At 43.6% G+C, this 15,838-nt stretch overlaps 4 protein-coding genes across 5 annotated transcripts; 1 reads left to right on the top strand and 3 right to left on the bottom strand.

Moving 5' to 3' along the window:
• Nucleotides 1-299: 299 nt before the first annotated feature.
• LOC6035271 (E3 ubiquitin-protein ligase TRIM37) lies at nt 300-7,383 on the top strand. Its single transcript, XM_001845440.2, has 2 exons — nt 300-1,311; nt 6,344-7,383. The coding sequence occupies exons 1-2, from the start codon at nt 371-373 to the stop codon at nt 7,197-7,199; spliced, it is 1,797 nt and encodes a 598-aa protein (XP_001845492.2). The 5' UTR covers nt 300-370; the 3' UTR covers nt 7,200-7,383.
• On the bottom strand, nt 2,134-5,908 carry LOC6035270 (RNA-binding protein Rsf1). The gene is made up of 2 exons (XM_038252809.1): nt 5,626-5,908; nt 2,134-3,683 (listed from the first exon to the last, which is right to left on the bottom strand). The coding sequence occupies exon 2, from the start codon at nt 3,585-3,587 to the stop codon at nt 2,994-2,996; it is 594 nt and encodes a 197-aa protein (XP_038108737.1). The 5' UTR covers nt 3,588-3,683; nt 5,626-5,908; the 3' UTR covers nt 2,134-2,993.
• A 2,601-nt stretch (nt 7,384-9,984) lies between the features above and the next one.
• On the bottom strand, nt 9,985-12,821 carry LOC6035267 (vacuolar fusion protein MON1 homolog A). Its single transcript, XM_001845437.2, has 5 exons — nt 12,088-12,821; nt 11,837-12,031; nt 11,214-11,778; nt 10,770-11,051; nt 9,985-10,715 (listed from the first exon to the last, which is right to left on the bottom strand). Exons 1-5 carry the CDS (start codon nt 12,627-12,629, stop codon nt 10,575-10,577), a joined length of 1,725 nt encoding a protein of 574 aa, XP_001845489.1. The 5' UTR covers nt 12,630-12,821; the 3' UTR covers nt 9,985-10,574.
• A 10-nt stretch (nt 12,822-12,831) lies between these two features.
• On the bottom strand, nt 12,832-15,774 carry LOC6035266. Of its 2 annotated transcripts, XM_038255120.1 has the most exons (2): nt 15,154-15,774; nt 12,832-12,972 (listed from the first exon to the last, which is right to left on the bottom strand). In XM_038255120.1, the coding sequence occupies exons 1-2, from the start codon at nt 15,685-15,687 to the stop codon at nt 12,865-12,867; spliced, it is 642 nt and encodes a 213-aa protein (XP_038111048.1). In that variant the 5' UTR covers nt 15,688-15,774; the 3' UTR covers nt 12,832-12,864. The 2 variants fall into 2 exon arrangements, with proteins under 2 accessions (XP_038111048.1, XP_001845488.2); XM_001845436.2 differs by lacking the exon at nt 12,832-12,972 and having other exon boundaries at nt 15,100-15,774.
• Between the last annotated feature and the right edge of the window lie 64 nt (nt 15,775-15,838).

Below are 15,838 nucleotides of genomic sequence, written 5' to 3'. Positions count from 1 at the left end.
AAAATTTTGAATGTTGATTTTCCCGAAACGGCAGGATTGTAGGTTTCACCCCTTTGAAATTTTTTACTGAGTTATTGTGTTTCATACATCTTCAAGTGCAGTTTGTGTCTTGTGATAAACGGTTTATGGATTTCCTTGAAACTTTCGCAAATTTATGCTTAATTTTAGGACCCAATTTGATATTTTAGTTCAGAGGAATTTTACCCAAATGTTTACTTTTTCAAATAATTGTGCTTTGAGCAAAGAAATCACAATCCTGGCAACCCTGCTTGTCAAATCTGTCACATTTCACGGCATTATCAAATTTTTTCATACTTGTCGCGCGCACGTTTTCCTTCGAGTCGTCCTTCCTAAAATCGTTCCGAAAAAAATGTCCCTCGTGCCGGTTCCCGTGTGCTCCGGCTGCGGCCAAGTGGCCGCCGTTTCGATTTCCTGCTCGACCTGCTGCCTGCTGTGCTGCGCAACGTGCTTTGGCCTTACGAGCAGCGACTTTGGTGGCGAAGCCCGGCTCCTCTCGTTGCTGTCGGTTCGCGTCTGCTCCATGTGCTCGGAACCGGTCCCGTTGAAGGCTCCGGAGCAGGTTGGAGCGGCCCCGGCGGTGGTTCCCGATGAGGGTGCGACCGATTCGACGGAGGTTTCGGAGGAGGTTCCGACCGCTCCGTCTTCGAATCCGGAGCAGGCACCGACACCGGCCATCTCCGAAAGTGAGGCGCCCTCCACGGCGGCTGATAAAGGAATCGTCGGAAAGGACGATCAAGTTCGTGTTCCGGAACCGGTGGTGGTCAAACGGGAACGCTGCTGGATTCACGGCAAGGATCTGAAGCTGTTCTGTCTGCAGTGTGACGAGTGCATCTGCGGGGAGTGCTTTCTGGACGCGGGTGGCCACATGCGCCACCAGATCGATTTCGTCGAGGCCGTTTACAAGGAGAAGAGAGCGGAAACGGAGCGCAAGCTGGCCGCGCTGGATGAAAAGGTTAAACACCTAAAGCAGGACGTGGTCCAGGTCGTGAAGAATCTGGAGATTGTCGAGGTTGCGGAGCGAGATGTTTTGGGCGAAATTGAGGCCGTATGTGAGGAAGCAAAGGAGGGCATTGCCAGGTTGACTGGCCAGCGGAAGAGGGTGCTGAAGATACAGGCAGAGCTTCCGGCTAAGAAGCAAAAGCTAAACGAGGTGCTGACGCAGATGGTCGAGAAGTTGCCGCCGGAGGAGTTTTTCAAGCAGCAACCGCAGGTGGAGAAGCAGTGCGACGAAATTTCTCAGTGCATTCCGGTGAGCACCTTCCAGCCGGTGGAGTTTGAGGACATTGGTTGGTGAGTAGGCAAACAAAAATTAGGTAATTTTGGAGTGGTCACTCTACTTGGGAAATCGGGGAAATAATTTGAGCTTGAAATTCCAATGAAGTTACGAATTTGTAAACTGATGTTTCAGAAAGCATTAACAATCAGGAAATCATGAGAAGCTTCTCATTCTCATACTGTATCAAGGGAAATCATTCTCACACCTAGAGAATACCATAAAGGACATCGACTATGGCTTCAAAATCTCCAAGACACCCAGGTTCGCGCGCGTGGATTCCGTCAAAATCAATTCCGCAGTTGTTATTCATTAAAGGAGAAATAAAGAAACAAAAGGAGACTAGTCTAACAAAACGATGCTAGAAAGTCAAGTAAACGTGCGATTACATGAATGCGGGATCTACTTGGCTGTCATGTCGACCATGAGGAGGTGTGACTGCTGTGGAAAAGTTTGCATCGAGATAAAGTTCCCATTCTGCCATTCGAAAATAGCAAGATCAGCAATAATTAAAGAAAAAACTAGATTTGGATTTTATTAATTGTCCGTTTCGTTCATGTAGAAAGCTGCTAGAAAATGTTGACCATTCTAGGTACTTAAAGTTTACATCCGTGTTAGGGATGCGTTTTGTTAGTGGTTCATTGTATGCATGCTCCGCGGCTTTGAACTTGCTTTATCTTAGTTTCCCGTACATTTTGGTTTTCCCCCTAACCTGTATAGTGCTTGTTTAGATCTGCTTCGAGCAGAAACAGCAAGTAAAGATTTTCCTTGGGTGATCTGACAACCATTACAATAGAAGTCAAGGGATTTTTCTTTCACAATTCAAACAAAAGCCGCACTGTGTTGACTGTAATTGTTACTCTTTTTATTTATGTCATCTATGCTTAGAAGTTCTTAATACGACTAAGATTTAAAATGTCTGTTTTTTGTTATCTTTGTTTTGCTCAAAATAGGTTCCAGTAGTGTGTGTGTGTGTGAGTTAGGTGACTGGTGGTTTAGTGTGACGTCTAGGTATGGTGGCCCGTGTCCTCCCACTCGCGAACATGACCATAAAAAGGGAGATGACTCTTTTCGCGATAATCTCTTACTTTTCGTTTGATTTTTTTGTCTTTACTGTCTTCAGAAGATATTGCACCACGCGTTGCCGAATCTTTGCTTTGTTTAGTGGGGGATTTTCACAATCGTGGACATTTTGTTTTTAAATTTGGCGACGTTTTCAGTTTTTCTTTTCTTTCAGGTCATTTTTGCTGATTTATACATGTTTAACACAAAGTAACACTAAATTTAGTTACGCGGGAAGACGCGCACAATTTGCGCCCCCTCGCTGCCATTTTATATATTAAAACACATATAAAACAGTACAAAGTTGATGCTTTCCTTTTTGGCGCGTTGTCAAATCATCTCGCATACGTTGCAACTCGCTTTTGGTGTAGGATTTTTCTTTTGGAGATGTTGTTAAACTAAAATTTTGCGAGAGAGTTTACTCGGTGCCGAAAGCAAACAAAAAAATCTACATTGAATCGTTGCCAGTGTTAAATAAATAAGATACAGTGCTTGAACAGATGCACTCATTCTTTGCGGGCGTGGCGAAATGGTTCGTGGGTTTGTGAAATAAAGAGAACCATCGCGTCACGCAGAACGAATGAAAACAAATTCAATCAGCTTAAATGCTAGTTTATAGATATCCGGTTTTGCTTCCTTAGTAGCGACCACGTGCGCCAACCGGAGACCTTGAACGGAACCGTCCGCCGCCGCCGCCGCTGCTGCGCCCTCCGTAGCCGCCGCTACCGTAGCTATCGCGACCCGAGTCTCGGCTGTAACCGCCGGAACCGGATGGCCGTCCGCCGCTGCTACCGTTGCGGTAGGAGCCAGCGTCCCGGAATCCACCCCGGGAGCTGGACCGGAAGCCACCACCATCGCGGAAACCACCCCGTGAGCTAGACCGGAAGTCCCCGGAGGAGCGACCTCCACCATCGCGGAACCCACCGCCGCCGCCGCCGCCACCGCCGGAACGGAACCCTCCGCGGGCACCTCCGCCCCGAGTGCTTCGGCGGCCCTTGGAGATCTCGACGCGTAGCTTCGAGCCGAGGATGTCCTGGCCGTTGAGGTTGTCGCAGGCCGATTCGGCTTCCTCTTTGTTTTCGAACTCAATGAACGCGAAACCTGGGGGATTGAAAGCTACCCATACAGAGTTCAATTTACCGTACTTGGTGAATTCTCCCTCGAGATCCTCCTTCTTCACTTTATCGGTGAGGTTGCCCACGTAGACTCTAGTGCCCTTCTGTTCGCTCATTTTTGCGGGGCTAATTCGACGATTCGTGTGCGTGCCTTGCGTCGTAGATTCGCAGTCGTAGTTGTTGACGGTTGACGTAGAATGTGCGCGCGATTACTGTGGAATTGATCAGAATAGTGGGTCGTAGCGGAATGAGTTACTCGGAAAGTAGTAGAGTGGAGTTGTTTTTTTTTTGGTTGGTTGTTGGTGTTGAAGAACTGAAGGCTCGATGAATGTGTGTAACTGAATCGTCTCTACTGTTAGCATCATTTCACACTACTCTTGCTGGGCGAAGTAACAGTACGAGAGCGAGTTTGCATTTGTTTTTGGTTTGGTTTGTTTTGTTTCGCGCGTATGAATTATACTACTGCTTTGCTCGTAATGATGCTTCAGTTAACACATGCGTCGTAGATAGTTGGTATTCGTTTTTATTTTAATCAAAGATGTGTGTGCTATATCAAACAAAACATTCTGAGTGTCGTTGAACAACGTGGTGGCTCGCTAGGGAGGATTTTGGCGTGGCGATCGAAAAACAAACAGATGAAGAGAGTTGATATGGTAGAACTGCACATAAGAGTAGGATTGTTGGTGGTTGTGGTAGGTAGAGAAGGCTGTTATTACACAGAGATATGCACGAAGAGTCGGAGTAGAAAGCTGAGATGAGAAGTTTGGTGGTATTCACGAGGAGGCTCGCTGAACAAAACAGGATGCTCTAATTTGGATGCATATTCGCCATTTTGTTTTGGTTGCTGAATTCTCTCTATTTTGGGGTGTTGTTAGAGGTGTGCGCAGATGCGAATCTATACTCAATTTTATACGAATATATGCTAGTGTGTAGGAACACGCGATGATGAGGATTTTTAGGAGGCGCGCAGCAAGTTTTCGTAGCAATTTTTACAGGCGTCAGTTTGTCGGAGGCAAAAGGAGGAGAGCTTTTTTTCGAAACGCCACAACAATTTATAAAGCACGATACACTTATGTTTGAAAGTAGTACTCAAATTTCATGGTATAGAATGGTTTGGGAAGATGAATTGAAAAATTAAACTTTGCTAGATAAAAGATGGAAATACACGAAGGGACTATAGTTCAGACAAGTACATCGAAAAAATAACAGTAGTTTAGTGATATTTCGTAAAAAGTAAAACATATCAAATCCATGCATTGTTTGTACAGAAAAAAACGCTAGCTCAAAAAAAAAACAAAAGAAAGAAAAAAAACTAAAACGCGATGCTCCGCAGGTTCGGAAAATCCGCACCAAGGGGGCACCCAATTTCGAGTTGCGTGATTGTGTCTTGTTTCATTTTTCTTTGCCGTTTGAAAATTTTCGGGCCGGAGAGCGATATCGATTTTTAACTTTCTTAGCTACGCTCTACTGCGTAGAGCAGAGCAAAGATGGCGGTGCGATGCAGTTCGTCGTCGTCGCTCTTCCATCATTATCGGAGGGGTGAAAATTGAAAATTTTATTTTTAGGCGATGACGCACCGCGCAGCAAAAATTGAGGCAACTTTTTTTCCACGAAGATGGGTAGAGAGAGGGGAGAGAGCGAGGAAGTATGCTTCTGGTTACGAGACGACTGAAAAAGCTGTGAACGCGAGATTCACCTCCCCCTAAGTAGGCGTTGGCGCTGAAGGGAAGCACTTTTTTTTCGTTTCCACAAAATGCTACTTTTTTTTGCGTAATCGATGCGAAGAATTCGAAGAAAGCGTGAGATGGACGATTATTTTTCCAGCGAGGACGAGTTTGCGTTTTCTTTTCGTAAGGTTACTGCGATTGCATTCGAAGAGCGAGGAGAGGTTGAAATTTTCCACAGGATTTTTGTTTCCTGGCTCGCGCTAGGTTCTCCAATATGGCGTCGATTTTTTTTCTACTTTTTTCAACAAGGCACGCACAAGCACTGCTTTTTTTGGTATGGTTTCGTTGCAGAGAATGAAAAATCAATAAGTATCACTACTACGGAAAAAAGAACTGAAAAAAGTTTGGTTCGTAAAAGCGGTTCTGATCGATAAAACGTTGAAATTATTGGTTTTTTGGTTTTGGTGGTTGGCTCAAAATTTGTTACCGTCGCAGAAGAGCGAACTCGTCGTGGTCGTCGTCGTCGATGCAGAACGGAGGGCGGCGGCGTTGGCGAAAATGGCGTTATTTTTCGATTCTTTTCGACGGCTTTTGCGGCAAGTGCAGGGCTCGTGACCTTTTGCTCTTGCTGTTATTCTTCTTCTTCTTCCTTTTTTTCCCCCTTATGCAATGCACTTAAAAAAATGATGAGTCACCAACGGGATAGAGCAAAACACTGTTCACGTCCGATTCAACTGAGCGCTGAAATCGGAATGAAGTCGGCTCGAGCTCGAATCGGGCTGGTGAGCTGTGCGAGAGCGAGCTGCGACTACCGCTCTCGCCTCTCTCAGAAAAGTTCGGCTGACGAGCGTTGGCGTTAGCGATTCGAGCTTTTAGTTTAGCTTTTGGTTACGCTTGCTAGCTTTTGTGATGATTGTAGATCAGTCTAACATGCATCGACATGTTTGTTTTTTAGCGAGCTATTGTTCATAACATGGACACTTGGATGGCATGTCGACAAATGTGGGGTATCGATTCTTTCAACATAAGGGAGGCCTACTGCGTTAAGTTTACCGTAAAAATAATTCATTGCAATGAGTTCAGTTTGCATACAACTTTTATTGTTTTTTGACACTGAAACTCGCAAGGCATCGCCGATGTTTTGCAATTTGAGTGGCTACCCGCTTTCTCACACCGCTTCTAACGGTCTTCTTCTTTCTTCCCAGCGAACTGATCCCGGCGTATGAGATGCAAACCTGTACGCTGGTCAACTTTGACCGGGTGTGCTTTGGCTGGCCGAAGCACTTTACCACGGACAGCGACGTGCTGTGGAACGTGTTTCTCCACCGGAAGGGTGACGACCTGTTCATCAAGGTGTTCACCGCCAACGAGGCGGCCGTCCAGTTCCCATACAAAGTGCTGGTGGTGATCCCGCACGCAGATTTACAGAAAACCATTCAGCGAAAATTCACCGTTTGTGGCGACCCAAAAGAGCAGGTCATCGCCTCGTACGCTGCCCTCTTCAACGAGGGGTTCGTCAGCCCAAACAATGAACTCCTCATCAAGGTGGGCGTCCGACCGGCAAACATCATCACCGAGAGCCGCTTCCTCCGGCAGCAGTACCAAAGCCTGAAGGCGCGCGTCACGACGCTGGAAAAGCAACAGAACACGATGGAAAAGCAAATGCAGAGCAAGTTCTGCATCATGCACTTTAACGCGTTTGTCTCCAAAACGCCCAAGAAGACGCAGGAAGCGCAACATTCGGCCGCCATCATCGACCGCGCCGATCGTCACTGGGTGCTGCGAGTGTACCCGTTCGAGACCTCCCTGCCGGACACCAATCTCAAGGTGTTTGTCGTGCTGCGCAAGGGATCGCGCACCAAGTGTCGCTACTTTATCGAACTGATCCACGACAACCCGCAGCAGAGCGTGCTCCAAACGACCGAGAGTCTGTTCGAGTCGATCGACGCCGGGTACGGATGGCACTGCTTCGTCGATCGCAAGAAGCTGATGGCCGATGCCGGGTTCTACCCGAACGGAATACTGCGCTTCCGGTTCGGGGTGCAGCCGATTGAGAAGTGAGGCGGGGTTCGGCGCTTTGTTGAATATTTATAACTTGTTTGACTGAATTTTGAACTACCGAAGATATTTGGTTTTACGTGCTTTCACTCGGATTACTTTACGTTTACTTGATTATCTTACATATCGATATGTACTTATCAGTTTGATTTAATGCAGAAATAAATTATTGCGACCTACAACTAAACCACCGTGAACTTACTTATTATATTCGAATGAAAACCGAAGTAGTGTCCGCAAAGACACCTTCCAGATCGTCCTTCCTGAATTGATTTGCTGCAGATGATCCTTCCTAGTCTAGTTCCTAGTTCTCTGTTTGTAGTGTTTAGCAAAAACTTTTTTTTATGAAAAAAAAATAATAATTCATCCATCTTCATAGTCTTCAAGCAGCGGCAGCGCAAGCAAGTCAGAGAGGGTGAAGAAAAGCCCCAAGAAATCGCTCCCTCTCCTTTGTTCTGCTGTTCGTAAAGCTGTTTCTTGACCCCTTTCCTTCCGATCTGCAGACTAGCCTTAAATGAGTAAATCCATTTTATCAGTATTTCATCACCGCCATTATGGCTGCCGCCTTGAAGATCATTATACTTATGCTCGAAAATAAAGAAAGACATCTTTTTTGAACTTTTTGAAATTTTTATATAAAAAAATGGTAAAACAAATGTTTAAAAGTGTTGAACTTTGAAAAATCCTAATTTTTTTATTAGTTTTTTACTTTACAGTTAGAAACAATTAGAAGTTAGAAAAAAGATTTTTTAAATTAATGAACATTTTAACTTTTTTGAAATTAAATATATAATTGTTGAAATTTATGAGGAAATACTCAACTATATGTTATTAAAATTAAAATCAAAACATTTTTGCTAGCATGCTGTAAGAATATTCACCTCTGTTAGAACGCTGTTTGAACGTCGTAACTATTTCTCGATATTTCATCACCACCATTTTGGTCGCCATGTTGGATTTAAAAATTCTCGACAATTAAAGCAACACAAACCGAAAGTTAATGAAATTTATTTACAATGCTTACGTTTCATATTTAATTGTGACTTGAAATTAAATAAAAGTTTGAAAAAAGTTTTTTTTTGTTATTTACTGAACATGATTTTTGCGTGGCAGTGCGTGGCCGAATGGTTACGCTGTCCGCTTTGTAAGCGGATGATTCTGGGTTCGATTCCCATCTGCTACAACCTTCCATCGGATGAGGAAGTAAAATGTCGGTCCCGGCCTTGGTTGTTAGGCCATTCAGTCATTCCAAGTGTTAGGAGTCGTCTACATGCCATAAGTACAAACAACACACCAAACCAAGCCTACTCCGGTGGAATCGCTGGCGGCGGTTGGACTCGCAATCCGAAGGTCGTCAGTTCAAACACTGGGGTGGAAGGTTCCTTGGAGTAGAAAGAGGTTTGGGTGCTCTCCCCATTCAAGCCTTCGGACTCCTAGGTTCAAGCAGAAACTTGCAACAGAGACCACAAAATACCCGGGGGTCGTCAATGTGGATGGTTTGATTTTGATTTTTGCATCCATTAACTCCTCGGTCATTTCGGTTTATTTTGGTTTTTTGACGTTTGTCTGCTTTTTAACTGTTATCGAGTTATCGAGCGCCCAATTACCGAACAACTACTGTAGTTAGTTTTTTTTTTTTTTTTTTTTTTGGGAGGGTGGTCCAGCCGCACATCGTTGATGTTGAAACCTCTAAACTGGGCCCTCGTCCTGTCACGTCCGTCAGTAGTCTTGTCGTATATTACAACTAGAATCAGATCTGCCAATGAATTAGTACACTTCGACCAAATAAACACTGACGCTGTATGGATCTGACTCTAGAATAAATGCACAGTTGTTTGTTATTCATAAGTCCAAAATGTTCAATTATTCGTGGAAATCTAAATTTTAATCTAAAATCCTGTTCAAAACTAAATGTTCCTTTAACTGTTGCAGTACTACTTCTATCAAAAAACAATTAAAATTTGTGAACTGATATACAAATAGGATAGAAATCGCGATTTCAAAAACAAATTACCATTTACGTCAAAAGATCCGTAGTTCCTCGATTCGCAACAATGGTCAATACAACCATAATCCGAAAACCGTTAGTTCAACAGATCAACGAATTTTGTCCGATATAATAACATTATTGATTGATTGAGACTCTATGGACAATTTGACATAAAAGAATGCCTAGTATTCTACATCAATCAAAGTTTATTGACAGCATTACTCTAACTTAACAATTGCAACTAAATTTATCATCAAATAGATTTCGAAAGCATACAGATTTATTTTAAATGCTAATGCTAAGCAACAAATCAATTGTACTATCCTGAAGTCCCAACCTAAAACCCACATTGTGATAGTGAAAAAGTCACAGTAGCAGCGGTGTCTTGTGCAATTGTGATATTTTCACTATCGGAGAACTACCTAGTTCACGAAGACAGCTTATCGGTCTACGCTTAAGCCCTGGGGCTGCGACAAAGCGAGTTCTCGTAGCATGAAGTGGTGTCCATAGCGCTTATAAAAAAGAATGTATACCCAAATTTTAACTAATGCACTAGGATCAAATCATGCCCCTTGACTTTACAAGGCCCAGGGAACTACTGTAGTTAGTTTTAAAACCAAACCCAGGGTTTTATCAGATTTCGAAGAACATCCACAATGAAAAAAACTCTTTTTTTTTTCAAGATCGGTATTGTGTATTTTGAATCAATTAGCTAAACTTTGCAATTTTCAATAGGTTGTTTAGAAAATTTCACATTTACAGGCATTACTTTAGTTATACTCTCTATGTACAAGACGATTTTGATCACACGATTACACTTTTTAGTCACACTTTGGCCAGCTCTCCGTCCAGCGCTCCACGTTGGCTTCTAGCCGACATCAAACGAGAAGTTTTTTTTCACTTTTTTTTTTCTTGGAAAAAATAAGGACCAAATGATAGCATTCAATTTTGCAGTCAATTTTCGAACGTACTCTTGTTTTGTTCCGTATCATATCACACACATATGAATAAATAGTTGTGTTCTAAATATATATATATATATATATACGAACATTGCCGTGTCTTCAACGCCCAATCACTAGCAACATAGTGGACGATAAAAATAGTTTTTGTTCGGTGATAGCATTTTGTTAACCTTCCTAATAATGTTTGAATTATTGCTCCTAGTCTAGTAAAACAAACGGACAAAAACAGTAAGACACGCACACACGTGTGTGGGGAAGGAAATCTCTGTGTGGGTGGTTTTTGGTGCACTTTTTCCCCCCGCTTCAACCGAGCTGGGCGCCGTCCTCGCTGCCGTTACGACGGTCCTCCTCCCTGTACTGGTGGGACGTGGCGGCAGCACCGAACGAAAACAGCGGAAACGAAGGGAAAAAGGACCCCGACTCCTAGAAGGTCGGCGCGGACAGGATGAACAGACTGTTTTCCTCCTTTTTGATCCACTTGAGCAGCTTGTTGACCAGGTTGATGACGTCGTTCCGGTGCACGGTGGGCTCGAACGCCGCAAACAGCTCGTACGCTTGGGTGACCTTTGGAAGCACAATTTAGTAGGTACTTAAAAGTAAACAATCTCTGAAACTCACCCAAGCCAGAAGGATTTCCTTTTCCTGCATCTGGTAGATCAGCTTGACCGGCCGGCCCGAGTTGTGGATGCGGTGGTGCAGCTCAAAGTACATGCCCTCGAGCCGCTTGAACTGGTCCAGGCTGCTGTACGGGACGGTCAGCTCTGAGCACAGCAGCTGCGCGTTCGACTTGCTCTTGTACACAAAGTGTCGGATCTCCGGAATGCCAATGTTCTGCAGCTTGATGCCCTTGTTGTGCATCGCGTCGTTGATTGACTCGAGGCAGTTGGACCGGCGGAGTTTCTGGAATTTGAATTGTGGATTTTTTTTTTTTAATAATTGTTTTGAGTCTTGAAAAAAAAAATTGAAATATATTTTTAGGAAAGATGAGAAAAAATCAAAGTAGTAAACAGAATCTTCTATTATTGGATATTATTATTATTATTTAATGTTTTATGTACTTACATCCGTAATCTTCCGCTTCGCCTCCGACAGCACAAAAAACACGTCCCGCTCGATCGACAGCAGCAGCAGACACGCCTGACAATCCTCCGCCAGGTATGACACGTGCGCGTGCAGAAACCCACTCGAGTCGAACTTGGGCAGACAGATCGGCGTCCAGCTCTCCGCCGACTTGAAGCTTTCGGAGCACTCGATCAGGTTGAAGATTAACCGCAGATCCGCCGGGTGGATAAAGTACTTCTTCATGCGGACCAGCGCAATCAGCTTGTTGTTTGCGATCAGTACGGCGAACACGAGGTTCTTAATTTTGGCGCAATTGCTCTGGATGGCTCCGATGATGGTCTCGCGGACGCTCGGCGCCAGCGGCAGAATGCGCACGGAATGTGTCATGAAGCTGAACGGGTTGTTCGAAACGGCCCGGTGGTCGCACTTGTCGTTGACTAGCAGGTGGTCGATGAGCCGTTCGCTTCCGGCCAGCAACCGACGCAGGTCAAAGTTCTTTCGCTTCTCGAACGTCTTCTGCATGTGGCTGAGCGTCAGCGTCGACAGGATTTGATTGTAGACGTCGCTGGAATTAAATAGAGATGTTACAACTAGAAAATGGTTGACACTTTGTTCGAACTTACGTCAGCTGGAGCTGGATCTGCTGCACGCTGTGGCTCGTCCGCGAGATGGCCACCAATATCAGGGGAGATTTAACCAGAAACACAAACTTGACGCCCATCGCGTGGATCGATTTGATTGCGTCGTTATTGCTCTGCACAAAGCTGACCAAGGCCTGCATCACGCCGAAGAGGGTCGCCAGCTTGTCCTCGCAGCCACTGGAATGTGAAATTTTTTATTTTTATTAAACTTTGCAAAATTTTGATTCACTTACTGCATCGAGTAGATCGGTTTCCCGGCCGAGCTGAGGATAAACACATGACGCTTCTTGTTCAGGAACTTCGGATCGTGCAGATAGTCTTCCAGGTCACAACCATCCCCCGGGGGCGACTGCTGCTGACCAGAAGTGGCCACCGTCGTCGTCGCACCCGAACTCGTCGGTCCTTCCTCCGCCAAACTCGTGCAGGATGCGGTCAAGTCCCTACTCTTTGCACTGCTGAACGAACTCGACTTGCTCATCGCTCCGTCACTGTCCTTATCATCTCCGTTCAACCCGTCCTGGATCTTTGTTATGTTTCCCCCCGCCGAACCGACACTCGTCCCACCTTCCACCACTTTGTCCTCCGTCGGTTGCTTCTGATCGTGTCCATTCTGCTGGTCCTTGGCCGCGGTGCCGCCGTCTTCCGCCTTCTCCACCAAACTGGTGCTAATTTCCTGGGAAAACTCCTCGATCGAATCGGTCGTAATCAGCATACTTTCCTGGCAACTGCCCGGTTCTGCGTCACCGATGTCCACTTGTGAAGTTGCTCCGCTCATTTTGCAATTTGTTTTTCTTTCGTTCCTCCCACCACCCTCAAGAGTGATTGCAAAAAACAGAGAGGCTTAAAGCACCCACAACACTCAAGGACAAACACTAATCGAATTTAGTAGTTGCGAAAGCTATTGCACATTGTAGGTTCTACTGGGCGCTCGCTATTTACCGTGTGAAAACCACCAACCTTCCGATAGAGAAAATTATTATCAGCCTCTTCCTCAGGCAAGGCAGTTCACTTTACTTTTCTTCGATGGAAAATGTAAATAGAGCTCTAGTGGAGATTTTCGAACATGGATTTGACGTTTTGCACGTGACAGCTGCTCGGTGTTCGAAAAAGCACAGATGCTGAAAAGATGTGAAACGCGATGCAAAAAACGAATAATCCAAACAAAACATTTAAAATGGGCCAATGCCAAAATGCAAAATAAGCGTCTGTTCTGCTCAGGGTTGTAAGATTAAATCTTTTTCAACTTTTGTACTAGTTGGAAAGTCCTTGATAGCCTACCAAATGATAGGCCGCAAAGTAGATCATCAAAGTATCGGAGATCCAGCCTGTATAAATAACACTAAAGTGCTCATAACTTTAAATAGGCCTATCAGATCTTCAATCTTTTTGACTCATCGAAAAAATTGTTGATAATCTATCTAACAATGGGTAGCAAGGTAGATCAGGACATCATTTTCATTTAAATATCTAAGATCCTAACCCTCTCTCCAACCATAAGTCTTTGGAAGAGTGGGGACAACCCTCCGTGCTCCTGAGACCCCAACCTACCCGCCACCAACGACGAATGCAGCAAGCCAGAAAAATTGAATTCCAATAAACCAATTTTTTTTTCAAGTTTATAACCTCATTCAAATTGACTTTTTGCGATCATAGTTTTTCTTCAAATTTAGAACATCAAATGCACTATTAGGGTGTGAAGTGTGGCTCTTTTTTAAAAGATACAAATAAAATATACAACATTTTATGAAAAAAAATCCTGCCTCGAAAAAGTGTATAAATAACACTAAAGTGGACATAATTTTTGATAGGATTGACAAATCTTCATTTGTTTAAACGTGTTGAAAAGAACTTTTATATATCTAGTGTTTTTTAATAGGTCTTATACTGCACATGTTCGCATAAATGTCCCTTATGCTAAAACAGCAAACTGAGAAAAACGTAACGCATTTGGGTCGAGGTGTTCAGTATTCACCCAATGACCCTAATGAACAACGACACAAATGCTTCTAAAAATATACTTGATCCACAAGGATCTCGGAGAGCCACTGGAAAGAGAGAGAAATTGACATAATAGAAGAGCGAAAGAATTGGGCCAAATATTGAATATTACGCCCATTTAAAATGCTAGTCTTGATTTAAAAATTTTCAAAAAAAATTTTTCGAAGAGATCGGAAAATTTCACGATTGTTTCATGTATTAACATTGAAAATCGGACCATTAATTGCTGAGATATCGTCATTAGAAAATGGTGGGCTGATTGGGTGAGACTTAGAAAACTTCAATTTTCGTGTTTCTTTCTCTTTAAGCCGCTCTATTTCAGCAACCAGAGGTCCAATCTTCAATGTCTCTTAGACAATTTAATAGCAAATTTTCTGAAATTTTCAAAAAAAATATTTTTAGAAATGGTCACTCATGGTCACTATTTTTAAAAATTGAAAAACTGCAAATATTTCGCTAAAATCAAACTTTCGGTGGCTATATCTTGAAAACGGAGCCCTTTATCAAAAAATCTGTAAAGTACTTTTCGATTGCAAATTCAATTTTGCATTAAAAAGTAATGTCAAACTTGTTTTTGCATAAAACTTCGATTTTTTCCAAAAATCACTATTTTTTCAACAATTCATAACTCGGCGGCAGATTTTTTGACCATGTTTCTCTATGGCTCAAAAGTTGCGGATTTTTGTTTTAGTGAAAAAAAAAGTTGATTAAAAAATCTGTATTTTTTTTTCGTGTACCTATTTTTTTCTCAAAAGTCCTCAACAATACCTACAACTTTGCCGAAGACACCAAATTGATCAGAAAATTCACTCTGTTACAGCTGTTTGAATATTTACATACCATTTTTGTATAGACAGCTGCCAAAATTGTATGGAGACTTGTATGGGTGAACCAATGACACAAAATAGCATATTTGGTCATAGGGAAGGCCCCCACAAAGTTTGAGCCAAATCAAAAAATACAAATAAAATCCATTTCCGGTTTTGGTAGAGAATTGCTCCCCTTTCAAATGTTGCTCCAGATGTCTGCTCATACCAACCTCTGACATTTTTGTCGATTTACATGAATGTAACCCGTTAAGAAATCTTTTTTTGCGTGCTCTTTCCTTGTCCGTTTTATGAAGCAAAGTTTTGCGTTGCCTTGCTATCAATAGTTAAGTTAGTTCTAGTCTTTAAAAAGAATTCACTAAATATGGTTTTATATTCTATCAATGGCGTTTCGAAGCTGTTATCTAATTCAAATTAATCCCCTCTCTAACTTTTATTCCTCTCCTTCACTATGTCATTTAAAAATTTAATTACCTCCGGATCTCGCATCAACGACGCCTTCTTCTCGTTCAAAATTATCGTGAAGATATCCGGCTTCGAGGACGACGCTTTGCTCCCCGCGGCCTTATCCCCACCGGAGGTTCCCGCCTGTCCATCATTGGACGCATCCGGATCGGCTTCGACCGAATTGAAGCTACTGTCGTTGCTGTTGCCTCCCGTTGCTCCTGCTCCCGGTGACAGCAGCAAACCTTCTGTCGGTCTACTGCTCAAACTGCCGAGCGTTCCGATGGTGAGTTGCACGGAGTGACCGCTGGCGGCGCTAGTGTTTGTCGCGGCGGCTGGCGAGTGTTTCGTCTTTTGCTTTTTAGTCTTTGGTGTTGGTGGAGGAGGGGCTACCGCCGCTGAAGGGGAAACGACCACTGGGCAGGTAATGGATTGCGGAGGAATTTTTGAACTGCTCGGAGTGCACTTTCCTGGATCTTGCAGCAGACGCTTTTTCACGTGCAGGTTAAGCTTTTCCTTGATTTTGTTGTCCGCGCGAGGTAGCGAGAGATCGTCTGGCTGCATTTTGGTGAATTTTCACGACAGGTTTCACGCACAAAATCGAATTACATTGGGAGCTGTTCAAAACACGACAAACCAAAACAAACCGGGTGGTGCAGAACTGCATGCTGCAAAAAAAAAAAAACTTTCGAACATCGTTCTGTCAAACGCCGAC

The sequence above is a fragment of the Culex quinquefasciatus genome, chromosome 2, assembly GCF_015732765.1.
Source record: "Culex quinquefasciatus strain JHB chromosome 2, VPISU_Cqui_1.0_pri_paternal, whole genome shotgun sequence".
Lineage (NCBI taxonomy): Eukaryota > Metazoa > Arthropoda > Insecta > Diptera > Culicidae > Culex > Culex quinquefasciatus.
The sequence above is the reverse complement of the archived record's forward strand: the minus strand, read 5'-3'. Positions and strand labels throughout refer to the sequence as shown.